Below are 25,360 nucleotides of genomic sequence, written 5' to 3'. Positions count from 1 at the left end.
CTTAGCTGAACTCCTGAGGATGGTTTGTGGTTCATAGGTGCACCCTGGGCCTCCTGCTTCTCAAGCTTCTTGTGATGCTGATGTGACTGAACACTGTTACTGACACCATGAGACGACAGTTCAGTCAGTAACAAAAATATTAACAACCACAGCGATCAGCCAGCAGCTCTACTTATCATCTGTGTTTCCTCCGGTCCTCCTGTTTGACTCCAGCAGGAGTCACAGGCTGTTTTAGCTGCTTCTTCTAACTTCTTCTAACTGAAGGGTGGACCACCTCTGTGTTATTGGCTAATTTATATAATATGAAAATTCAGCATTTACTGACGTCACCTGTTGCTGCCTGTTCACTTGGAAAGTTCTTTTCTCTCATCATTCTTGTCTATTATCAAAGAAATTGAGCCAAGAGAGTAAAATGTGCACAGATTAATTGCATAATCTGCATCTGAGAGTTTTATGTTCATTCCTGTGCCAAAATAAATGGGATCATTTGTCGCAATTGTTGTTTTTTTTTTATTTTTGTTCCATCTTGGTATAATATTTAAATCTTCTGCTTGTCAAATCATGATTTGGTGAGTTGTGTTCACTGTGTGTGCAGTGCATGTTCTCCTGTCTTTCCCACCTTTGTCTCAAAAGCCTCCAGGGAAAAATCTGTATATAACTTTTTGCTTTATGCACTTTTTGCATTTTTTTTGTGCACTATTTCAGAACATTTACTGAGTAAACAGACAAAACAGTTGAATTTTAAAGTCTCTACCACATCTTTTATTTCTGTTCTTGTGGTTAAAAACATGAACCACAAAAAAAAAAATCTTGTTAATAAGACCTCACATTGTTTGTTGTTCTCCAGGTGTAACAATGAGAACGAATGGTACCAGATCCACGAGAACATCATCCGCAAGTCCAGCACCAAATACACAGCTCCCAGCACCAACTACGGTAGGACAGAAGGCGTGTCTGTGATTTTGACAGGAGCAATAAAAAGTACTTGTCTCTGCTGCTGACAGGCTCAGATTGTTATTCTTTTTAGTTTTTGTTAAAGAGAATGATCCTTTTTGTTCAACCAGAAACAGCTGTTAAATCGCTCTCACCAAACCCACCGGACTCCATTTACAGAAACAGTAATTTTATCATCATTCTTCATCAACACACGTCATTCAAACCTGAAAACAAAATAAAACTCACCAAAGATCGACACGGCTGGTCTTTCCACCGTTCCAACAATCATCAACTTTGGTCGAAATAATTCAACGAGTTAGATGTGAAAATATCGTGGAGCGAGAGGTCAAAGCAGGATTTAACCATTAGACCAGAGCTGGTGATTTTTGGAACAGTGGAAAGTCAGTTTTGATGAGTTTTTGTGATGATAAAATCTCTGTTTGTGTAAATAGAGGCTGGTGCCTTTGAGGACAACAAAATAACGTCTGTTTCTGGTTAAAAAATGGGTTTTACTCTGAAAGCTCTCTCTCTGTAGGGAAACTTTCCATAATCATGTCAGACACTTAGAATAACAATTTGAGTCTGTCAGTGGCAAAAACAAGCACTTTTAGTTTGACAGGCGCAATTGTCCAGAAGGATTACATTGCAGCGTGTTTTGCAGTCTCCCTCTGGACCAATTTTAAAAATTGTTTTCCTCATTACTCACTTAGACACAAAAATATGGGGAACGGGTTGAAAAATACCAAAGTTACAAGCTGTCTAAATGCTATCAAGTGTTTTCTCTGTGGTGAAATAACATTAATAATCAAGTAACTACCCTCCATCCTGTCTGTTTGCATCTCTTTCCTTCCATATTGAAAAGTCACGTTGTTACGTCTGTAAAAGCACAAAAAGCAACAGTTTTATAGACACTAATCAACTTAGTGAGACACGTGAAGTCAGAGCTCATAAAGCGAGTCACAGAACAAACAGACAAACCTCCCAGCAGGGACGTGTCCAGTCCGGAGAGCAGCACACGCTCTGACTGACACACGCATGTCATCTCCTGACATCAGCCAGAAAATCATCTTAATTGGTGTCACTGCAGGGAACCTCGGCCTCCTGCGCCCTCGCATTACACTCAGTGAACTCCTGTGGAAGTCCCCAAAAATTTAACTCGTGAAAATACAGCTGCAGTTTCTGGTCTTCGTGAGACGAGGTTGGAGTCGATGTGTTTTCAGGTTCAGGTTACTTTATTTGCAAGGACTTAAGAATTAAGAAATATCAGGTTAACATAAATGCTTCTGTAGAATCTGTGCAGTGTTGCTAAGACGTGTTCATCTGAATGATGGCTTCATCTACAAAACCATTTTAACACCTCCTCGTTCTGCACCGCTGGACTAAAAACCTCCGTCCAGAAGGATGAAGCTAAATTCGCTGTGCAGAGGGAAAGGGATCCTCATTTAACATCGAGCTGGTTATCCGCTGTAACTGTCTGGGTTAAACTGCGGCTATTAGACCATTTCACAGTCTGATTCAGAGTTTCTGTTCTATAAAGAGAAAGTTTTTCCAAAGGTTTCACCAAAGAAAAAGATTTTTAGAAAATAGTGCACTTTCAAATTTGGTCATTCTCACTTCAGCTGTGCAGCAGTTTATTTCAGAAGTTTCTGACTGAACCTTAACCCTTCAACAGACGGAGTCTGATCACCTCGTAGTCTCAGTCTGCAGATGTATACAAGAGGCAGCTCTTCTCTTTTCACAAGCTCTTAGCTTTTATACTCTACTAAATACACAAAATAAACACACAAAATATCATGAAAGAAAATACTCTTATGCATGTTGTCTGTAAGAAACCGTACATCTTCTGAATTCAACTTTCTCTGTTATCAAACTAAGACCAGCTTCTCTGTAAAACACATTTCAAAGTCAGCAGAAGCAAAATGAAATTCACCAAAAAGTCTTTTTTAGACTCTTCAATGATCACCAGCTCTGGTCTGGTTGAGATAAATCCATGTTACCTGTGAAAATATCGTGGCTCCCCGCTGCCTCCCTCTCACGTTTCACGTCTCTCCTGTCCTCACCCGCCGTCTTCATCGCTCCCAGAGTCAGGTGTATCAGCTCGGTCCAATATTCCCTGTCATCCAGACGTCCTCTGTCAGTTGTGTTGGTCCCAGTTCAACCAACTGGAATCATAACTGGGCCTTAACAGCAGTTAGCAGGTTAACTACAGCCAAAGAGAGATACAGCAGAGAGTTAGAGGTTACTCTGATGACACACCACCCCGTCTTTGTGTAACCATCTGTTTCTATAGCAACATCCTTATTAAGAAACCTATGTCACATCATGAGGGCAAAAGTTTTTAGGAAAAATAGCATTTTGATGCCAGAACATACAAACTTTGACTGAAATGAAGCTACAGAATGAATAACTGACCTGCACTTTAAGTGTTTCGCTCTGGTGATGGAAAATAAAAAATGCTGTTCTTTGCTCAGATACTCGCTCTGCCTTCAGTTTAAGAGTGCAGGTCAAAGTTTCAAAGCATCACAGTCATCGTCACTTTAAAGTTTGCTGATATAACGTGAACACAGTTAAAGTCAGAATAGATTTTTTTCTTTTTTGAGTTATACATTATATAATATTTGCTTTATTGGGATCTCGTCACTCTACCTAAAACTGCTTCTGACAAGCTTTTCTTTCATTTCTGTCATTCCTTCTTTTTTGCCTTTCACCTCTTCCTCTTCACTCCTCTCCTTGTTCTCACTTTTATCCTTACCTCTTCTACCTTCTCGTTTTGTTTTTGTTTCTATCTGTCCTCTGTTTCTGTCCCTCCTCTTCCTCTTCCTCCCCTCTTTCTCTGTTCCTCCCTCCGTCCCTGCAGGTCTGATCATCTCTCTGCAGCTGCTGCGGGGCGACATGGAGCAGGTCCGCAGGGAGAACCCGCTCATTTTCAGCAGGGGCGTGGCGATCACTCGCAAACTGGGCTTCCCTGATGTCATCATGCCAGGTGAGTCAGTATTTATGTTTTTTTTTAGTTTGTGTTTGATGTAAAATTTGTTTCCTATGTAGAACTGAAGTTCAGTTTCCTGGTCAGATTAATGTCCGTGTTTCCAAATGGCTGCAACCTGATTAAGATCTGCCAGAGAGATGGATGTGTGTGTGTGTGTGTGTGTGTGTGTGTGTGTGTGTGTGTGTGTGTGTGTGTGTGTGTGTGTGTGTGTGTGTGTGTGTGTGTGTGTGTGGATGCTGCAGCGTCTGGGGAATGAGACCATACATCACACTGAAACACTGACTGGATGCAGAGCATCAGTTTTAGTGTCTGTGTCCACTGAACATGGATGTTGTCAGTTAACAGAGCTGCACCTCCTCTGTTCAGCTGTTACAGACAAACAGCTGCTTGTTTTTCTGATACACATCTAGAAAAGGTCAAAAGGTTACGAGGCGGCGTCAGCCTGCTTCAGTTTGTCAATTATTATTTTAATAGAAGCCTAAATAGAAGTTTTTCCAGTTTATTTTACTTGTTTATTGAATAAAAAATTGCAAAAAATGCTGCAGACTGATGCTGCTGAAGGATATAAACAGAGCATCACATGAATAGATGTCTGGGATTTTCAACAATCTTACACAAGCGTCTCCTTTTGAATTCATTTTAATATCACTGCATGCAGCCTCAGACAGAAACATCTCAGGTATAATGCTCCAAAAGTTGACAGATCATCTTAATTATACATTATGTTTGTCATGAGAGGGTTTCTTAAAGATCCATTACTTGATTTTCCTGTAGTGCTTCATAGTGTTCAAAATATCCTCCCAGCTAACTGTCGATGTTTCACTGCTGAGACGTTTCTGTCCTGCAGACACGTGTTTGTTTTACCACATTTTACTTTTTAACAGTATTGAAAGTAACAAGTAAAAAAGTAACACATTACTGTAATTCCATTACTTTTGTCAGTAATTAGATGTGTCAATTATTATTATTATTTTTTTTAAATAATGGCACAATTACAATTCAATTTAAACATATAAGAGATAAATTTTCGTAACAACCAAAGATATGAACATTAACCTCAAACTGTCGTCTAAAACAAGAAAACACCAACACACACACACACACACACACACACACACACACACACACACACACTACATGTCTTCCACACCTCTCACATACATTAACCATGCAGGTCACACACACACACTCACACACACACTCACGTCTTCCCCCGGGCAGTGATGGAGTGAGTGTTTAACTCCCATCTTGATGCATTAAGGGTGACATCTCGTCTGTAAGGACAAGCTGACATGATAAATGACTGCACACATGTTAACACAGGTCATTAGTCTTCTGTATGTCAGAGGTGTTTAGCTTTAAAAAATGTGTGTGAGACACTGTGTGTGGTTTTATCTGTGTTTGTGGACATGTATGTGTCTTCATACGGAGAGTGTACAGATCTTTGTCGCTGCATATTTCTGCTTCTGGAATTTCTGGATGTTTTTTTTAATCTTTTAGGAATCGATGCATGTGTTTGTCAGGCTTGTATTCCCATTTCAGCATCATTTGGAGCAAACTTTAAGTTTTTTTTGTATGTTTGTGTGTCCATCTGTGTCCCAGGTGACATCCGTAACGACCTGTACCTGACGCTGGAGAAAGGAGACTTTGAGAGAGGAGGGAAGAGCGTCCAGAAGAACATTGAAGTCACTGTCTATGTGCTCTACGCCGACGGGGAGATTCTCAAGGTAGAGAAGCAGTGCTGATATACACCTCTCATTATAAAGCTTCACCATGGTGCTTTTTGTTTCTTTCCCTACAGTTATCTTTTCTCGTGGTCAATTCTCAAAATAGCGCAAAGCCACACGATGCAAAAAATGGGGAAGCAAATGCAGGGAGTGATCAGTGAAAAGAAAGCAGCACGTTTATGCTGCGTTCAAGGCCACATCAGGGGTCAGAATTACCCAGCTGAGATTTCCAACTTCTGACCTCACGGTGCTCCAGGTGCACAAAACCAAAAGTAAACAAAAAAACATGGCTGCCTCCGACAAATGAATGAATCTGTACACACAACTGAACCCTCAGCACTGCAGCCTCCTTACATATTTGCAATAAACAACAGAAAAGGTAAAACGATTGAGGTAACAGATGACACTGTACACTTTATTTCACAGTTGGTGCGTAACTGTCAACGTTTCAACGACGAATATTTGTCACAAACCGATCCATAAGTTTTGTATGTTTTTCTGACAGAGGCCCAGGTCAGGGTGCATTGCACCTTCAGTTAAACTTCCTGCACACTCAGTTGAAATTTGAATATTAAATGCCAGGAACAAGGTGGTTGGTTTGGCTCACAGACTGTGTGTCTCAGACTGTGCAAACATCTGAAACAGCTGTGATCATCATAGTGAAATGAGATATGAGATTCCTCCAAATCCAACCAAACTAGTTGTATGAATTTCTAATGACTAAATTCACACAACCAGGGCACTTTTTCTCATATTTAACTAAACTCTGTGGCGTTGATAACATTTTCTCCCACTAAAACAGGAAACACTTGGGTAAACTAAACAACAAAGTCATTTATTTAGAGCAAAATGTTCCAATAAAACAGTGAGTGGTAGAGAGTGGATGAATGAAAATGCTCAGCCTGGGTGCTGTAAAAGCAAAATAAGGAGACAAAAACACAACACAGGTGTTTATAGGTGGAGGAGATCTGCCTCTGACTGGCTGCTGCTCTGGCTGGGACACACTGGACACAGGTGTGTCCCATGCTGCTGATTAACCTCCCAACAGGTCTGCAGCTCAAGACAGGCAGCACAGCAACAGCAGAGTGAACCAATCAGAAGGTCCGTCACAGCAGTACAGGATGATATGAACGTGCAGCAGTCAGAGACAGTCACTGCAGGCGTGAAACTGACTGCGCATCATGTCCTGCAGTTTTCTGTGAGGCTGCATGTTGGCATCTCATGTGTCTCTGTCTCCCCCTGCAGGACTGCATCAGTCTGGGTTCAGGTGAGCCCAACATGCCCGAGCACCGCTCCTTCGTCCTCTACCACAACAACAGCCCTCGATGGAGCGAAGTGATCAAACTGCCGATTCCCATCGACCGTTTCAGAGGGTCTCACCTGCGCTTCGAGTTCAGACACTGCTCCAGTGAGTCACACACCCTCACTAGTTGTTGTAGTCGTGGTAATGGTGGAGATTAATAATAAGTTTTCATATATATGTGTGGCCCATGCATTATTTATGTCAGTAAAGATGAGCTGATACGACAGTTGAGATTTTCATCATGTCATGTCCATATTTCACGCCTTATTTTACCCACCAAAGAGAAAGAGAGTTCAGTCAAAACTTCTCTAACTGTGAGTCTTTCTCCTGACTCTTCTTCGTTTCCACTCGCTCTGCAGCGAAGGACAAAGGAGAGAAGAAGCTGTTTGGTTTTGCCTTCACTCCTCTGATGAGGGAGGATGGAACCACTCTGTCAGACGAGAGTCATGAGCTCTACGTTTACAAGGTCAGACATGATTGTTGTGTCACACTTCACTCACTTCCTGTTTTACTTTAGTCCTGGCAGAGCATAGATGGATATTTCAGGTTTACAGGTTTGTTGATTTTAGAAAAAAAGAGGTGGTGCTGCAACTATAATAACCAAAAAATATAACACCAATGTCTGAATAAAAATCTCTCCTGCATCTTTTTAACTTACCAACATACTAAGAAAAGTTACATTTGACTTGTTTTAACTGATTTCAAGCTCCTTGTAGTAGATTTAAGGAGTTTTACATATGAATGAAAGTCAGTTACATTCAAGCTCCTGATAAATGAGCTCACATAAAGCAGATTCAACTTTTCTCTCTGTATTTCGCAGAGTTTCTAAATCTGGTGTCTGTAGTGACTTTTTTGCACCAGACATGAAACATTTTACATCAACCAGCAATGACTGGTTTGCCAGAGCTGAAGGGGGAGCAGAGTGGGCTTCAGCACAGCAGAGCCTGTGATAAAAACTGTAGGTGTGCGTCACAATAAGCACATATAGACAATGTAAAGAAAACATGAACCCACCAAAAACGTGCAACTGTCCCATTACCAGTTTATTTTATTTGTGAAGGTGCTGATGTTACTTGACAGACAGACATATTTGACAGTACGCTTCGCCGTTCTTTGGCCCTCTTTGTCTTCCTCGTCTCGGCCTCAGTGTGACGAGAACACGACCTTCAGTAACCACGCCCTCTACCTGGGCCTGCCCTGCTGTAAAGAAGACTTCAACAGCTGTCCCAGCATCCCCTCCAGCCTCATCTTCCAGCGCAGCACCAAGGAGACGTTCTGGATCTCCACACAGCTCTCCTCCACAAAGCTCACGCAGAACGGTACGCAGCCGATCCAACATTATTTTACCCGTTTCCATAAGTCTAATCTCCAGAGATAGCGAGTGTGCGAGGACTTAAAGCCCTGTGTTTATTCAGGCGTGGGACGTTCTGCATGCAGAACGCTCATGGATAATGTAAATACATGCTTAAATATGCATCTTAGTGGAAATTACTGTGAGGCTACAATACGTTTACATTTCAACCCCTTGTGATGAAGAAAAGGAAACCCTACATGTTTCTGATTGTATAGTTAAGCCTTTGCCTCCATTTATTCATCCACCTTTTTGTTTTTGGATTCTGGTTCCTGATTAATGAACCACAGGAGGCCTGGTCAGAGCTTTCCTGCTGTTTTTTTTGACATTGCTGTTGTCTTCCAGTGGACCTTCTGGCTCTGCTGAAGTGGAAGGCTCATCCGGACCGGGTCATGGACATTCTGGGCCGGCTACGACACGTCAGCGGAGAGGAGATAGTGAAGGTGAGGAGGACAAAACTACAACATTTAAACAACACGTGTGAAATATTTCATCTGCAGTCAGAATCAGACGTACATTATTCATCCCGTGGGGGAAATTGGGTCATGTTACAGTTCATGAAGTGTGCATGCATGCATGTGTGTGTGTGTGTGTCTGCGTGTGTGTTGTGGAAACTTGTTGTGGCAGCCATGTTAAGATATTAGAGCCGCCATACATTCTGCATGAGCTGCACGGCTCACATGCTTCAGAGATTCTTATTTTTTCTGCAGCTCTCAGCAAAGACAGACAATGAAAATGATCTGTTGATGGTCATATTGACATCAGAGTAGCAACGTGACGCCTTTCACGACAGTTTCGATGTCCACATCTGTAGAATATGAAAAAAATCAGTAGAAAAATCACTTTCTCTGCCAACGTGACTGCGTTCTCTTCACTCGTCTTCTTCTGTAAACAGCTAAAGTATTTAAATGTGACAACAGAACAGTTGTAACTGACTCTGTGTGTGTGTGTGTGTGTGTGTGTGTGTGTGTGTGTGTGTGTGTGTGTGTGTGTGTGTGTGACAGTTTCTCCAAGACATTCTGGACACATTATTTTCCATCCTGGACGACAACACTGACAAATATGGACCACTGGTGTTCCAGTCACTGGTAAGTTTGTCTGTGCAGAAACATCTGGAAAGAATTTAATTTGACATCACTTCACATATTCACTCATCTTTTATGAGAGAAAAAGTGAAACTGAGTAAATATAGTCTACAAAGAACAATGTAATTTATCCACTCGATGTATGTATATTCTTCCAATATTTATTTCTTTGCACTATTTATATATTCTTCACACTTAACTTCAGAAATACTTGACTTGTATGTAGTTTTTGTGTACACTTGACCAATAAAGTCAGCAAATTTAATATACATATAATTATTTTAACATCTCTTTCTCTTTTTCAGGTGTTTATCATAAACCTACTCAGGGACAGTAAATATTACCACTTCAGGCCCGTGATGGACACGTACATCCAGAAGCACTTTGCCGGCGCGTTGGCTTACAAGTGAGTGTTTTAGTCTGAAACCCCGACTGTAACCTCACAGGTTCTCTGTTCTACACACAGACAGAACAGGTTCTAATGCACTCTGTTGTTGATGTGCAGTGTGCAGATATAAGCTGTGGTGTACAAACATTTCCCTTCATTCTCTCATCCACATCTACGTGCACGTAAATCGAAGTAAATTGTGTTTAATGTTGTGTTTCAGAGAGCTGATCCGCTGTCTGAAGTGGTACATGGACCGTTCTGCAGAGGTGGTCCGACAGGATCACATACAGGAAGCGATGAGGGTAAGAACCACCGCGTCTCTCCAAATCCACCAGACTCCTTGAGTAAAGTCGGTAATTTTGCAAAGAAACTAATCTCAGTCATTTAGCTTGTTTATTGTGTGACTGCGGTGTTTTAAAAGGTTCGTCCAGATTCACTGAAGTCAAACAATAACAGACTAACTAACTGATCAAAGCAGCCAAATTGTTTTTGTTGCAAAAGGAGTGTGGTTGGTTTGGACAGAGCGATATTTAGTTTATATATCAGCAGTTTTCTGTTAGAAAAGTTTGTCTGATGGTGAGGCAAGTTTATTTATGTAGCATCATTCATACACAAGGCAGTTCAGAAGAATACATAACAAATAAGACATTAAGAAAATATTAAAATTTCATTTAAAAAGTACAAAAACAAAATGCAAAAGCAAGAATATAAATAGTTTAAATATTTAAGAAATTTAAGCATTTAAGAGATAATAAAAACAAAAAACTAAAGCAAATATAAAAACAGTAGTTACAATTCAATTTAACAAGAAGTTATGGATCTGCTTCACTGGAAAACTGCAGAAAAAAAAACATTTCAATCAGCTGATAGTTTCAGCCGACCTCAGGTTTTCAGGAAGTTTGATCCACAGGTGGGAATGTAGAAACTAAATTAGAGCAGTAAAAATATTATAAATATAACAGACGGCCGGTAACATTACGGTCGTTCATATATTTGTCTTATGCTTTTTATGCTGTTTTTGTTTTCTTGATATGTTCAAGTTTGGCAAATATGGAGCTTCCTGTTTGACTTTTTATGGTTTATTTTGTTAATAAAAGGAGACATTTGTTCTGTATCTCTAACTTTCAAACATTAAACGTCTGATCTTCACTTGTTGAACAAAACTCTGGTTTCCACTGCAGATGTTTTCTTTATTCCCCTCATCTTCACAAACTAGAAGACGCTGAAGTTTATCTGTTGTTCTGCCGCTGATAATCTCTATTTACCATTATTATTATTATTATTATTATTACCATTTTTTTCTAATTCCTCCTACTGAATTTCCTTCAGTCCTCCATTAAGAAGCTGACTGCATGTGTTCAGCTCTGCGTCAGTGATGCACCGTCTCGTCCCACATTCAGCAGACAACTGCAGCTCAGCACATTAAAATATTCATCACACTCAAACAGCCGTCTCAAACGGGTCACACTGTCGCGTGAAAGTGGACGGTGTGAATTATTGAGGATCGTTTTGACACACGCTGCAGCCGTGTGAGTTTTTATTCATTTACAAGCCTGTGAGCGTCCATGAACAGAGTCTCAGTCTGTATCTGTCGGTCTCCATCAGCACAAACTGTGAACTCATTCACCCTTTTAGGAAGTAAAGGGCCGCGTCATTTTTTCTACCATGCAGAAATAACAGACCTTAGAATGCTGTGACTGTCCAATCAGAATCGAGTATCTAACGAATCTGTGTAATGAATGTAAATAAAATGTCTATATGATGTATTATATTGTTTGCATGTCCCCCCTCAGGCTCTGGAGTATCTGTTTAAGTTTATCGTCCAGTCTCGGATCCTTTACTCTCGGGCCACGTGTGGGATGGAGGAGGAGCAGTTTCGCACCAGCATCCAGGAGCTCTTTCAGTCGATCCGCTTCGTCCTCAGCCTGGACAGCCGCAACTCGGAGACCCTCATCTTCACACAGGTGAGACAACACACACACACACACACACACACACACACACACACACACACACACACACACACACACACAGACAGAACAGTGTTTGTACAGATTCTTCAAAACATTTGGTTTTTAATATTTTCCTTTTTTTATGATTAAATGTTAAAATGATTGATTGTTGATGTCCCTTTCCTGTTGAAGTATTCTTCTTTTTTAACAGCTGAAAAGTAGCTGCACCTTGTAGTTTTTGTAGTTTAGATGAAACTTTTATAACAGCTAATCCTGTGATTCTTTTATATTTTCTTATAGTTTAGAAATGTTTCTTCCTCCGTCTCCTCTTAGCTGCTTTAATCTGACTCTTATTTCCTTTATGCGCCTCTTCCTACTTGTACCTCGGACCTTTCCTTGCTCCCTTCCCCTATCTTCTTTTTCAATCTCCCACAATTCTTTGCTCCATCCTTTGGGTCCCTCTCATTCCTCCTGGGCCTCCTCCCTCCACATCGGTACACCTCAGGGCTCCCAGCCTTGTCCGGGCCCAAATCAAGCCCCAGGCCCCGGCGTTGGGCCCACAGCTTCCTTAGCGATAGCCCCTGCCCCGGGCCAAGCCCCGCCCCCTGCCCCAGGACAGGTTCCTGGCGGCGGGCAAGCCAACTGCACTCAGGCCTGGAGCTCCAACGCTCTGCGGCCGTCTCCGCTGTCAGTAAGTAGACGTCTGGATGAAAAACTCCCCGCTCCCTGTGTGAAGCCCAGAGTCCTAATTCACCCGTTCAGTCGTTTGTGAGCCTAACCTCACACACACACACACACACACACACACACACACACACACACACACACACACACACACACTGCTGTGATCCTCTGCACCATGTTTTCACACACAAGCACACACCCCTCACATTTCCCGCACCATAAACCCAATGCAAATCGTGGTCCTCTAACTGGAAACTCCCACCTGATTCAGTCATTTCCTCTTCACATCTACCTCGTGGTTTCTGTTACAGTCGAAGTCACAACTCTGCTGCTAAATAAGTAACTCTGTCCTCCTCTCTCTCTCTGTGAAGCAGGAAGTGACTAAAACCTTCAACTGTACTTGATCACTAAAATAACTAAATCTAATTCCTGTGCTGTGTGTCAGTCACACACCGTAATGAAACGTAGAAAATTTGTGATGAGCATTTTTCATTTTTACACATCAATTTATCAAGAAAATAACCAGCAGATTATTTGATAATGAAAATAATTGTTAGTTTTAAGTGGTACTCTAATCCAACATGGCAGTATTGTCAGCAGAAAGTCAACAAGTAAAAGATCCAGTGAGTTTTATATCCTGGAAAAGTGTAGAATTTGATTTTAGTTGTTTCCAGGTCTGGATAAGTCTTATAACTGTAAATGCAGACATACACAGCTGAATTAGTTTGAAAGAAAATGTGGCAATATCATAGATTAAACATGCAATCACAAATATTAAACTTCTCTGAACATATATGCAGAAAAGTTATCAGAACAGTAAACGTCTTTTCTTCATAAAGAAACCAAACTGTGTTTATCATAATTTCTATAGACTCTGAATAAACAAGCTGCACAATTACTGTGAAAATGAAATGATTAAACTTTTTTCAGCTCATTTTTTGATCTTATTTATTCAAGAAACCAAAAAGTTTGTATTCAGTATGTTAAGGTAGCAACAGTTAATTTACTTTGGCTGCACTTGAGAACTGGTTTAGTTTGAGCGACAGAACTGAGCTAAAGTTTACTGGCAGCTATTTGATAACCTGACAGACCTGACCGAGCACACGGAGTCAGAATGTAAGATGTCAGATATGTTCTGAAAAAAACTCTACAGGGAAGTTTGGAAATTTTAATCTTTAAAAGTTTGTAATTTTGAAATGAAAATGTGCAGGACGTCTGGTTTAATGGCTGCAGAGGAGCCAAACTGACGGAAATGAGGACAACAAGGAATATTTGTTCATGGAGTGAACTTTTTTTAAAAACTTGCATCAATTCTGTGGTGAAGATGAAAACTGTGAGATTAATCAGCTGAGATGATGGATGAAGCTTGTTTGTCGTTGACAGACACATACAGTGTTCAGTCAGAACCATCATTTTTCTGCTGTAAACACTGAACTACTGTAAACAGAGAAGTGGATTTTGTTTGTTACTGAGCTATAAAATCTCTTCATCTTATCACATTCGTCCTCATCGTGTCACTAAAACCAGCCAGCAGCTGCTGGACGTCCTCGTCTCTTATCAGATGTGTTGCTGTGCTGTGAGTTTTAAATTGTGTTGAACTGGTTACAGATTAATACACTTTTCCCTGCCAATCTGTCTGCTTTCCTGTTTTCACTTTTCTTTCTTTGTTTTCCAAGATTTGCCGTTTTTCTTAATGATTTCTTATCTGCTAATGATTTCCTCCTTGTTCGTTGTCCTTCCTCCCTTTCGAACGTCTCCACCGGTGAACAGCTGTGTTACAAAATGCAACACTTAAATTAAAGAACAGAGCAGACTGTACTTCACTCTGAGTGTTTGGTTAAAAAACTAGATGACAAAATAGAGTCTCAGCAGAGTTTTACTGTAGAACAGGTGTGTCAAACTCAAACTCACATACAGACCAGTTCTGTGCCACTTTGCATTTTGGAGTTCAGCTTTTCACTGTGTTCACTGTAACTCACGTCTCCTCTCCTTGTTACAGAATGAAGTCACGGTCACATTTCTCTTCACTACAAACACAGAACCTGACGTTATATTAACCTTTAAAGCCTCTTTCTTTCTTTCTTTCTTTCTTTCTTTCTTTTTCTTTCTTTCTTTCTTTTCTCCATCTTCCACGTCTGCCCTCCTCTGCAGAAACTCCTCTCACCCCGTCACTCTTCTCTCCCTCAGGCCGCCCTGCTGAACTCGTTCCCGGCGATCTTTGATGAGCTGCTGCAGATGTTCACGGTGCAGGAAGTGGCGGAGTTTGTGCGTGGTACTCTGGGCAGCATGCCGTCCACGGTGCACATCGGACAGTCCATGGACGTGGTCAAACTGCAGTCCATCGCCCGGACAGTGGACAGCAAGCTCTTCTCTTTTCCAGGTAACTGTTTTAGTTCAATTTTAGTGATACTTCTCTATGATATGAAAAAGAAATGAGATCAAATAAAAGTCTTTGTGTCTCTGTGTCCTCAGAGTCTCGAAGGATCCTCCTTCCTGTGGTCCTTCATCACATCCATCTTCATCTGAGGCAGCAGAAAGAGCTGCTCATCTGCTCTGGAATCCTCAGCTCTATATTCTCTATCATCAAGACCAGCTCACTGGTAACACACACACGCACGCACACACACACACACACACACACACACACACACACACGCGCGCACACACACACACACACACACACACATGCACACACACACACACACGCACACACACTCATATATAACAGTATTTCACTGCAGCACATTCAGGCTGTGTGTCCATGTGCGGTTGGGAAGGTCTAAATGAATCACAGAGAAAAGAAGAACAAACAACTCAAAACAATATTTTCTTGTGTCCCTTGAAAGTCTCCCGTGTGAAAAAGAGGAACTGTCACTTTGGAGAAACAAACTGTGACACACAGAGAGAATGTCCACTTCTCCTTTCCTTCATTCTCTTTTCTGCTCTCTGCTTTCCTCCGTCTCACCCTTCCCTTTTCTGTCACGTCTCTCAACTCTCCCTCCAGGACACGTCGGTGCAGGAGGAGGTGGAGATGATGGTCGAGTCGCTGCTGGACGTCCTCCTGCAGACCCTGCTGTCAATCATGAGCAAGAGCCAATCGCAGGAGGCGGTAAGGGGTCAACGCTGTCCGCAGTGCACCGCGGAGATCACTGTTAGTAACTAACAATACGACTACTTCAACTTCACCTCCCGCTCATCCGTCCTGCACGTCCTGCCACCACCCTCCTCTCCATCTGTCCTCGGGCTGGGCAATATTTTACGATTATTGTTTGATGCCCTGACAAAATCCTCCTTCATGGCTTTCACGCAAACAATGACCAGTTAAATTCTAATAAGATCTGTCATTATGTGAGATTTGAAATGACCAAAACATTCAAACGCGAAGAAACATTGACTCAACAGTGCGAAATTTCAAATACTCTGGTTAATATAATTAATTTTTTCCAAGATTAATGATGTGTTTAACCATCACAGTGTTAATTTTGTCCATATTGCCCTCCCCTAATACATCCATCCTGTCACTGACCCGTCTGTCCACCGTCTGTCAGGGTTCCTACGCAGCGTGGAAAAGTAAGGAATCTGATTTAAGTGTGGAAAAAAGAAAAGAAATTAGTAGTATACACAGCGTCACAAATAACCAAATATTAGACCTGTCTGAACATTTATGAGTCAGTTTTCAGAAAGGTAAACAGAATTTCTTTTTTGCTCAAGGAAACCTGTGTGGCCGCGTTCATCTTCGTTTCCATGGACACAGTGAACAAACAAGTCTGCACAGACACCACGAAAACTGAATTATTGAACTTTTGAAAACTAATTTTCAGTTCTTATCTAGAGAGTAAAACATATGGGAGAGAGCGTTAATAATTTATTCAATATATTAAAGGCAAAATCTGTAATATATTTACTGTAATAAATCATAAAGCTGTTTTTTTACTTCCTCTTTGGGCAGAGATGTTTGACAGTGGAACGTCCTCCAGCCGTCAGTTTAGAAGTTTGTGTTAAACACCCACTATGTCGCCATATTTTGTCATTTATTCACATTGTAAGTATCTAGCAGTTTGTACTGGTTTGAAAAATCTACATGGACGTCTGAAAATACAGAATTTTAGAATGGAAAATGTGTAGAAACCCTGATCTTTTGTTCGCTCTTTGATTAAACATCACTCATCCTCTTCCTCCTCTTCTCTTTTTGCATGCTTGCACGGCTCAATAATTCTTATTCAAGTTCATGCATCTGATCTCTGTTGTAATTAAATCTGATGAGTTAGTGCCCTAAAGCAAAGTTCAAGTCTGATGGAACGTAGGTGCTTACAGGTAGTTCAAGAAACATTCAACAGACTGCCTTTACAATGCAGCAACTTTTATTTTAATAGTCTAACTGGAGCATTAGGGTCTTTAGGGTCTTAGGGTTTTATTGTCAGGGTGAAGTGAGCAGGAGAGAGTGAAGACCTGAATGAGGTTCAGGTCTGTGGTTCTCTGATGTCAAAATTTATGGTCTGAAAAATCTACAGAGAAGTCTGGAAATTTGAGTTTGTAAAAATACAGATTTTTTGAATGTAAAATGTGTAGAAACCCTGATCTTTTGTTGGCTCTTTAATTAAACATCCTCTTCCTTCTCCTCATCCTCCTCTCTTTTTGCATGTTTGCACGGTTCAATACTTCTTATTAAAGTTGTTGCATCCAATCTGTGTTATACGTAATCCTGGAAAAGAACAGTTTGTGTCGTAGTTAAATTGTTAAGGGGTTGTGTAAACGTGTATTATACTCCTTCTGTCAGGTGTAGTTCTTTCTGTCAGTATAAGCAGCAGTTTCATCTGGAAATTCCACATTTTATTGGTTGATTGTTACATAAATGATTATATTTCACTCATTTCATCTTTGGCTCAGTCTCAGTCCTGCTCTGACTCGTTAAATCCACTACAGCTCCATTTACACATTCGCACGAAGGATTCGGCTCGTTATGGATTTAATTAGAGGAGTTTTACTGTAAAAAAAAAAAGTAGGGCAGGCTAAAATAACAGCTGAACCAGCTGTCAGTCAGTATCCTTGTTGGATGGTAGCTGGTAGGGAGCAGGTTTGGGAAAGAGTTTGTCTTATCCTGCTGTCATCATCTCTGATTGTTCACTCACTGCTGACTGCTTCCAATGTGATTGGCTCACATGCCCGTGCCCCGGTTTCCTATTGGCAGGGAGAGTACGTGTCCTGCCTCCTGTCCCTCCTCCGCCAGATGACAGATATCCACTTCCAGCACCTGATGGAAAACTTTCAGAGCAAAGAGGAGCTCAAGGTAAAAGACTGTGCAACATTACATCCAGTCTGAGGGCTGATCAGCTGCTGTCTTTGTATGTGATGATGTAAAGAACATGTGATGGAACAGACAGAAACACAGTGTTCTGGACATGTATAGAAACTGACAGTCAAACTCCTTCATCATAATCTCTTCCCAATTTCTCTCTTCAGGAGTTCTTGTTGAAGATTTTGTGTGTGTTCAGAAATCTGATGAAGCTCAGCATTTTCCCCCGCGACTGGAACGTCATGAGGCTCCTCACCAGCAAGTAAGACGCAAAAGCAACACTTCAGGAACTTTCCACAGGGACTAAGAGGAAGCTTTGGAGGGACTCTGTTTCCACCGCAGGGCCCGTGGTCTAAATTAAGTGCCGGGGACGTTGTATTACCCCCTAAAAGTTCCTGTCTGGGGGGGAGGGGATACAGAAACTACATTTTATTTCAGCCACTGTTATTAAAAATCTGCAGCTGCAAACCAGTTTGATTTTTGTTCATTATCATGGATCTGCAGGAGAATGGTACAAATTGATAAATCTACACTTCATCAATAAATCATAGCATGGATTTATTGGCTGCCATTTTTGAGTGAATTAAAAAACTTGTGGTTGCTAGCTTGCCAGTTTAAAAATGCTGAGATGTGCAGGAGTTCCCATGTTGCACAACCAATCGACTCAGCTAACTTGGAACCTCAATGGAGGTTCATTCCCTAATAGAAAAGTTGAGTTGATCCCTTCCATGCAGTGGAAATGTGTCTATAATGATGCTGCTCTGTCACTTTATATGCCGTCATCATTGTATTGTAGTTGCTTGCAAAAAAGTAAAAACAGCCGTTGATTTTTCTAAATTCTGTGGTCCTGTAGACCGAGGTGGAAACAGACAACAGTGAGCTGAAGTAACCTTTTAGTACCTTGAAAAATTGTTCCTGTGACCAAAAATTCTGAGTACTTTGGGTGGAAACGTGGTGAAAATTATCCCCCCGACAGTTTAGACACACATCTGTAGTGTGTAATGTAATGTGGATCAGTGACTCCACTGACAGCTGTTTTTGTTTGCAGCATCATCCTGACCACAGCTCAGTACCTGTCACCTGCTCTGCACAAGAACTTCACAGAAGCCGACTTTGACTTTAAGGTACGAGACGTTAAGTGACACACATTAAACACAAACTACACCTGAGTGTTATCATGGGATTATTTAATGTGGTTTCTCTGTTCACTGAGCTTTAAAGGACTTTTCTGTCTCCTTCTCTTCATTTATGACAGAAATTAATCTGCTCTTGTTGCTTCAGTACTTCATTCACATCATTTCCTCTGTCTTCACTTTTTGTGACAAAACACCTAAAACCTGTCGTCCGTCTGAACACTGAACAAACAGCAGCTGATTTACTGACACTGAAAACCATTTCGTCTGCAGGCTGCAGGTCGTCACACAGCAACACACCGAGTGTCGACTTCCACAATAAGTGGAGCAGCTGAGAGTTTAAAAGTGAAGACAAATGTTTTCTCAGGAGGCTCAAGGCTCTGTTTTTTTGCCACCAGGCGAGAGAAAACAGTGAATCATGATGAATCAGCAGAGATCTAATGTTCTGTTGAACATTTTACTTCCACACACTCAAAAACTGATTAATGGAAGCTGTGTTTTTTTCTTTGACTGTGTAAAAATCATTAAAGGGACAGTTAACCCCAAAATAAAATGCACTTTTTTCCTCTTATCTGTTTTGCTATTTATCCAGGTTGATTTTTTCATGTGAGTTGAAGAATTTCAGCCGTAGAGATGTTTGTGTTCTCTTCAGTGTTACGGAAATAAATGGTGTTCTGCTTATGGTTTTCAAAGAACCAAAATGTTCTGGTTCCTCGGTTACTTCGGTTTCTCTCTACTAAAAAGAAAGTTACTCCTACATGAAATGTGTTGCAAGTAGCTCCAAGTCTCACTGCATCTCATCATAAATCTTCGGTCTGAACTGAGCCTTAAGTTTTATGGTGGAGTTTGGTGGATTTTGTGGTTTTTGTGGTTTTTGTGGTTTTTGTGGTTAGGGTTCCAGTAAATTTACAGGAAATGATTGTAAGTCAGTGTGATGTTTGTGTGTGAGCAGGTGTGGAACTCGTACTTCAGCCTGGCTGTGCTGTACATCAACCAGCCCAGCTTACAGCTGGAAAATCTGAGTCCTGCAAAGAGGAAGAAGGTCTTAGACAAGTAAGAACACACACACACACACACACACACACACACACACACACACACACACACACACAGCTTGTCAGTGTAGATGTACAGTATGAAGCCACAGGCTGCTGCTGTCAGTCCAGTAACTCTCCTCCTCAGACTCGTGTCGTCTGCAGCTAAAATGCTGAGAGTCAGAAGTTGAAAGAAAACACTTTTCCTCTTTGAAGTGAAGCGACGCCTGGTTACAAACTCGGCGACCTACTTTATCAATCCTGCAGGAACTCTTCTTTACTCCAGGAAAACTCGCTTCTCTCTCTGTGAGGCCTTTTCCACAGAACAGACCCAGGAACGAGGAGACCCCAGACACTAAACTCAGTAAACTTCCTCAGGCACTAAGAAGTTCCTCCAGACTCCACCGAGTCTCCAGAACTGTGAAAATTAGGCAAATTACAGCCTTGAATATTGAAAGAAATCACAGGAAAAAAATTAAAAACAGAGAGAAGACGTGTTTCCAGGTGTGACAGTCTGCAGACAGCACAGTGTGTATGTATAAATAAATCAGCTGTATGTACAGAGGTGATATCAGTCAACTACATTATTCTATACATCTTAAGACAACATCTTGAACACCAGCCAGTAATGATTGTAGATTAGATTTGTAGTCAGTTATGATGACAGAAGAAACATATTAATATTTAAAAAAAGGACGACGACTGATAGCATTTAGATAAACGTTTGAACAAAGATGAATAAGAGTTACAGTTCAGGGCTGCAAACTAACTTTTCCACCACCTTCACAAAACTCAGAGGGAGGAGCGCTGACATCACGCTGACAAGGTGTCTGCAGGTCAAAGCTGATAATATCAAAATGCCAGATAAGTCATGACTGACGTAGCTTTAGTCCAGGTGTAACCAGCTCCAGCAGTTACTGATTACTTTATGTCTGTCTGCAGGTACGGCGACATGAGAGTGATGATGACCTACGAACTGTTCAGTATGTGGCAGAACCTTGGTAAGATTTTCTCTGCATCTTTCCAAATATCTTCTGCTCCGCCCTCCAGTCCAGCAGGTGGTGGTGTTGTTCTCTAACCACCAATAAAACTGAAAGGAAAAAAAAGAACACCTTTCCAAAGACTCAGAGTCAGGAGCTGCAGAGTTTTTCCACTCCTACAAAATAAAACCTTTAATTTGCACGCAGAGCAACAGATTCTTTGTCTGACTGATGAAGATAAATTGGAACACGTCTGCTGGTTGCAGGTGAGAATAAGATCCATTTCATCCCCGGGATGATCGGCCCGTTCCTGGGAGTGACGCTGGTTCCTCAGGTGGAGGTACGAAACATCATGATCCCCATCTTCCACGACATGATGGACTGGGAGCAACGCAAGAACGGAAACTTCAAACAGGTACACAAACACATCTGTCACATGATCAACTGTAGACAACAGTGACTTAACAAAGAGTCAGAGACCACAGAGGAAGTCGGTCTAATCGTTTCTTTTTTTTTGTGTGTATTTTGTTCTGTGTCTCTGTGCAGGTGGAGGCTGAGCTGATTGACAAGCTGGACAGTTTGGTTTCTGAGGGAAAAGGTGACGAGAACTACAGAGAACTCTTCGGTTTGCTGTAAGGAACACATTCCTTCACCTTTCCTCCCTCTGTTTGCCTCTAACTTCTGTCTGTCTCATGTATTAAACCAGTGTGAATCTTTCCTTCCTGTTTCTAACAGAATTAACTCTCAGTTTTTCTGCTCTAACTCTGCTGCTGTGTTTGTTTGCTCTGTGCTGCGGGACTAGAACCCAGCTGTTTGGGCCCTACCCCAGGTACGACCTCACCTACACACAGGGAGACGAACAGCACCGTGCTGATATTTATCTTCTGATAATCTTATAGTTATTCTCTGTCATCATGACGGTGCTGTGATCTGCAGTGACAAATTCATTCAATAATATTTCTGTCAGATGTGTCTCAACCATAACATGTCGACTGTCGTCCCTCTAAATCAAAGTTAAATAAGAATTATGGTTTAAAAATGTGTATTTTGATTAAAATTAAGAAACTCTGAGACACTTTAAAAAATAAAAAAGCTGATTAAAAAAATGTAATCACTAGGATGTTGGCCTGTTACAAGCTTTAATAGACAAGAATTTGATTGTTTAAGATGTATTTTCCAGCATAATTGAAGAGTAAAAAAAAAAAAAAAATATTTGATTTTGTCCCAGTTCTTGAGACTGAGTTGATTACAGCTCATGATTTAACTCGTGTGTTTTCTTTGAAGTTTGTTGGAGAAGATCGAGCAGGAGACGTGGAGAGAGACGGGGATCTCCTTTGTTACCTCGGTCACTCGACTGATGGAGCGACTGCTGGACTACAGGTAACACACACACACACACACACACACACACACACACACACACACACACACACACACACACACACACACACACACGTGCACACACACACCATTAATGTGTGCTTTTGTATTCGAGTTACATAACTGGTCGTAACATTTTTCAGTAACAGTTACTTAACATTTAGACGTTATTGTTATCTGTATTGACAGATGTTATTTGTTGTTTACAATTTCTTATGCTGGTAAAGATGAACTTCCTTGAGAAAATGAACTTTAATGTAAGTTTGTTGTTTATTAAATGAGTGTGTCTCGTCTCGTCTTTAGGGACTGCATGAAAGGAGACGAGACAGAGAACAAGAAGATCGGCTGCACCGTCAACCTCCTGGTAAGATTTATGTCGTATTTATATCTAATCACCAAATGACTGATTTTCTCAGCAGACTGTTAATTTAGTCACAGTTTACACTCGAGTCTTCCTGGTAGGTTTGCCACCTGGTGCATGATCACATATGATCACTTATCAAACACAGGATCTTTGCTTCCTCCCTGATAAGATTTTGCATTCTGGTGAATTTTTATCCACCAGTTTGTGCTTTTTATCAGTTTCTCAGTCCTCTGCTGCTCTGAACATGAAAGGAAATTTATGAAAGGAAATAAAGAGTCAATAAGAGTAAAGCACATTTGCACAAGGATTCAAACATCAGATCACAGATGTTGTTTAAAATGATTAGTCTGACAAAATAACTCTCTACTCCAATAACTCCAAAATAACTTTAATATTTAGTCTCAGAGTAAACTATTGTAGGTTTGGATCAAAACTACCACTGTGCTGAAGACTTCAAGACTTTGATGGAAAAGTTTTACATGTGGAAACACAGAAATTACTTTGTGTGTTTTGTATCTTCTCAGAATTTCTACAAGTCAGAGATCAACAAGGAGGAGATGTACATCCGCTACATCCACAAACTGTGTGACATGCATCTGCAGGCTGAGAACTACACAGGTACGACACAAACAGACACACGTGCAAGCACACACACACACACACACACACACACACACACATGCAGGGTGTGTTTGAGGTGTGTGTGACCGTTGGTTCGTGTCCACAGAGGCTGCGTTCACTCTGCTGTTGTACTGGGAGCTGCTGCACTGGGACGAGCGACCTCTCAAAGAGTTCCTGCATTACCCTGCTCAGACCGAGTGGCATCGCAAGGAGGGGCTCTGCCGTAAAGTAATCCACTACTTCAACAAGGGGAAGGTGAGAGGATGGTGTCAACACAGATACACACCTGCAGCAGTGTCACAGACACACAACAAGTGTTTTCACTGAGAATCGTGATCAATGTTTCTGCTTTAAACCACACTGACTGTTTCTGTGTGTGTGTGTGTGTGTGTGTGTGTGTGTGTGTGTGTGTGTGTGTGTGTGTGTGTGTGTGTGTGTGTGTGTGTGTGTCCATCAGTGCTGGGAGTTTGGTATTCCTCTGTGCAGGGAACTGGCCTTCCAGTATGAGTCTCTGTACGACTACCAGAGTCTCAGCTGGATCCGGGTGAGCTGCTGCATGACACACACACTGTTTCTGTTCAGTGACTCACAAACCACAAAACACAACACTTCTGTTTCTGTTTTACTGTAAAACAACATTCATATATCTTCTATCAGCTATCTGAGTTTAACCTTGAACATTTCCTAATATGATCAAACTCATTGATCAGAGCACAGAATGATCTGAAAACAAGAAAAACAAGCAGAGTCTTTATCTGTTCGTCACTGACATTAATGTATTCAAACTTTTTTTATACTGTTTAAATTATGAATCAAGTTAGTGAAGGCAGTGTAAATTTGACTTCATGCTCCTCATCATCTTCCTTTTGTGGTGTGTGTGTGTGTGTGTGTGTGTGTGTGTGTGTGTGTGTGTGTGTGTGTGTGTGTGTGTGTAGAAAATGGAGGCAGCGTATTACGACAACATTATGGAGCAGCAGCGTCTGGAGCCCGAGTTCTTCAGGGTTGGATTCTACGGCAGGAAGTTCCCCTTCTTCCTCAGAGTGAGTTAAATCTTTCAGATTTTTTATACAATATTTGATTTTTCAGTGCTTACAATGCACATGTACCTTTATACAGTGTAGGTTTATATAGTTTAAGTTTTGTCTCATGTAATTTGTCATTCTTAACTGTAACCTGCTGGTTACTGTACTTCAAAAAAGCAAAATATATTATCTGTTAGGGATGTAACGATACCAGAAACCCAAAGTACCATAATACCATGATTTCAAAAGTCCACAAATGTGATATTTATCATAAAGAAAAATAATGACTTGAAGAAGCCAGCCACAATCAAAGCATGCACAATAAATTGGTTTGAAATCTTTCGCAATGAATGTTTGAATTATTAACTAGAGCTGCAAAGATTTATCGATTTTTAATCAGTTTTAAAGTTCATTGCCAATTACTTTTATTACTGATTCATTGGCTTGAGCATTTTCATAAGAAAAAAAGGAAAATTTCTGTTTCTTTGCATCTGTCTGACAGTAGCACTTTAATCGTGCCTGAAAAATTAATTGGAATTGGCAACAACTAAACTAGGGAGAAAAATTAAAATAAATAAATAAATATAGTATAGCATAGAGCCCGTGAAGTATGTGGGAAATAAGGCCTGACCCGGCCTGAACCCGTCAGGTGCCGTTGTGTTCTGTAGGGTTCAGGCGCAGATCTCAACCTCTGACAGCCAACAACCCTGTAACATCACAGTCCTGAATGACATTTTAATTGTTAGATCCCAGTTAAATAAATACATTTAAACATTGTGTTCTGGAACAGGAAGTAAATTTATTTTGTCATAAATATTCTGATGATTAACATGAACGTGACTCTTTTAACTTGTTTTTGGTTTTGATCATCCACAACAGAACAAAGAGTTCGTCTGTCGCGGACACGACTACGAAAGGCTAGAGGCCTTCCAGCAAAGGATGCTGGGAGAATTCCCACAGGCCATTGCGATGCAGCACCCGAATCAGCCAGACGAGGCCATCCTGCAGTGTGACGCACAGTGTATCCTTATTGATTGATTGATTGATAACGTTTTAAAGGTGATGAAGGGAGTGTCGGTGGACGGTGACCACAGTCAGATCAGACCTGAAGCCTCCGTTTA

At 41.1% G+C, this 25,360-nt stretch overlaps 1 protein-coding gene across 3 annotated transcripts in view; it reads left to right on the top strand.

Moving 5' to 3' along the window:
• LOC146332315 (dedicator of cytokinesis protein 3-like) overlaps nucleotides 1-25,360 on the top strand; it is a 287,446-nt gene that overhangs the window by 238,280 nt on the left and 23,806 nt on the right. For 2 of the 3 annotated variants that reach the window (XM_084741201.1, XM_084741194.1), the window contains exons 9-37: nucleotides 848-936; nucleotides 3,794-3,919; nucleotides 5,525-5,649; nucleotides 6,895-7,057; nucleotides 7,312-7,418; nucleotides 8,100-8,271; nucleotides 8,649-8,746; nucleotides 9,308-9,391; nucleotides 9,694-9,794; nucleotides 9,997-10,078; nucleotides 11,570-11,740; nucleotides 14,600-14,792; nucleotides 14,885-15,012; nucleotides 15,417-15,563; nucleotides 17,601-17,699; nucleotides 17,873-17,967; nucleotides 18,754-18,829; nucleotides 19,791-19,891; nucleotides 20,815-20,873; nucleotides 21,119-21,267; nucleotides 21,399-21,484; nucleotides 21,655-21,681; nucleotides 22,137-22,232; nucleotides 22,536-22,596; nucleotides 23,121-23,214; nucleotides 23,324-23,472; nucleotides 23,675-23,761; nucleotides 24,153-24,257; nucleotides 25,119-25,260. In XM_084741201.1, the coding sequence (XP_084597327.1) occupies nucleotides 848-936; nucleotides 3,794-3,919; nucleotides 5,525-5,649; nucleotides 6,895-7,057; nucleotides 7,312-7,418; nucleotides 8,100-8,271; nucleotides 8,649-8,746; nucleotides 9,308-9,391; nucleotides 9,694-9,794; nucleotides 9,997-10,078; nucleotides 11,570-11,740; nucleotides 14,600-14,792; nucleotides 14,885-15,012; nucleotides 15,417-15,563; nucleotides 17,601-17,699; nucleotides 17,873-17,967; nucleotides 18,754-18,829; nucleotides 19,791-19,891; nucleotides 20,815-20,873; nucleotides 21,119-21,267; nucleotides 21,399-21,484; nucleotides 21,655-21,681; nucleotides 22,137-22,232; nucleotides 22,536-22,596; nucleotides 23,121-23,214; nucleotides 23,324-23,472; nucleotides 23,675-23,761; nucleotides 24,153-24,257; nucleotides 25,119-25,260 (3,212 nt within the window). Of the gene's footprint in view, nucleotides 1-847; nucleotides 937-3,793; nucleotides 3,920-5,524; nucleotides 5,650-6,894; nucleotides 7,058-7,311; nucleotides 7,419-8,099; nucleotides 8,272-8,648; nucleotides 8,747-9,307; nucleotides 9,392-9,693; nucleotides 9,795-9,996; nucleotides 10,079-11,569; nucleotides 11,741-12,233; nucleotides 12,420-14,599; nucleotides 14,793-14,884; nucleotides 15,013-15,416; nucleotides 15,564-17,600; nucleotides 17,700-17,872; nucleotides 17,968-18,753; nucleotides 18,830-19,790; nucleotides 19,892-20,814; nucleotides 20,874-21,118; nucleotides 21,268-21,398; nucleotides 21,485-21,654; nucleotides 21,682-22,136; nucleotides 22,233-22,535; nucleotides 22,597-23,120; nucleotides 23,215-23,323; nucleotides 23,473-23,674; nucleotides 23,762-24,152; nucleotides 24,258-25,118; nucleotides 25,261-25,360 lie in introns of all 3 variants that reach the window. The other variant, XM_084741209.1, reaches the window with a different exon arrangement.

This window comes from Lutjanus erythropterus, chromosome 2 (genome assembly GCF_056507025.1).
Source record: "Lutjanus erythropterus isolate fLutEry1 chromosome 2, fLutEry1.hap2, whole genome shotgun sequence".
In the NCBI taxonomy this organism is placed as follows: domain Eukaryota; kingdom Metazoa; phylum Chordata; class Actinopteri; order Lutjaniformes; family Lutjanidae; genus Lutjanus; species Lutjanus erythropterus.
The sequence above is the reverse complement of the archived record's forward strand: the minus strand, read 5'-3'. Positions and strand labels throughout refer to the sequence as shown.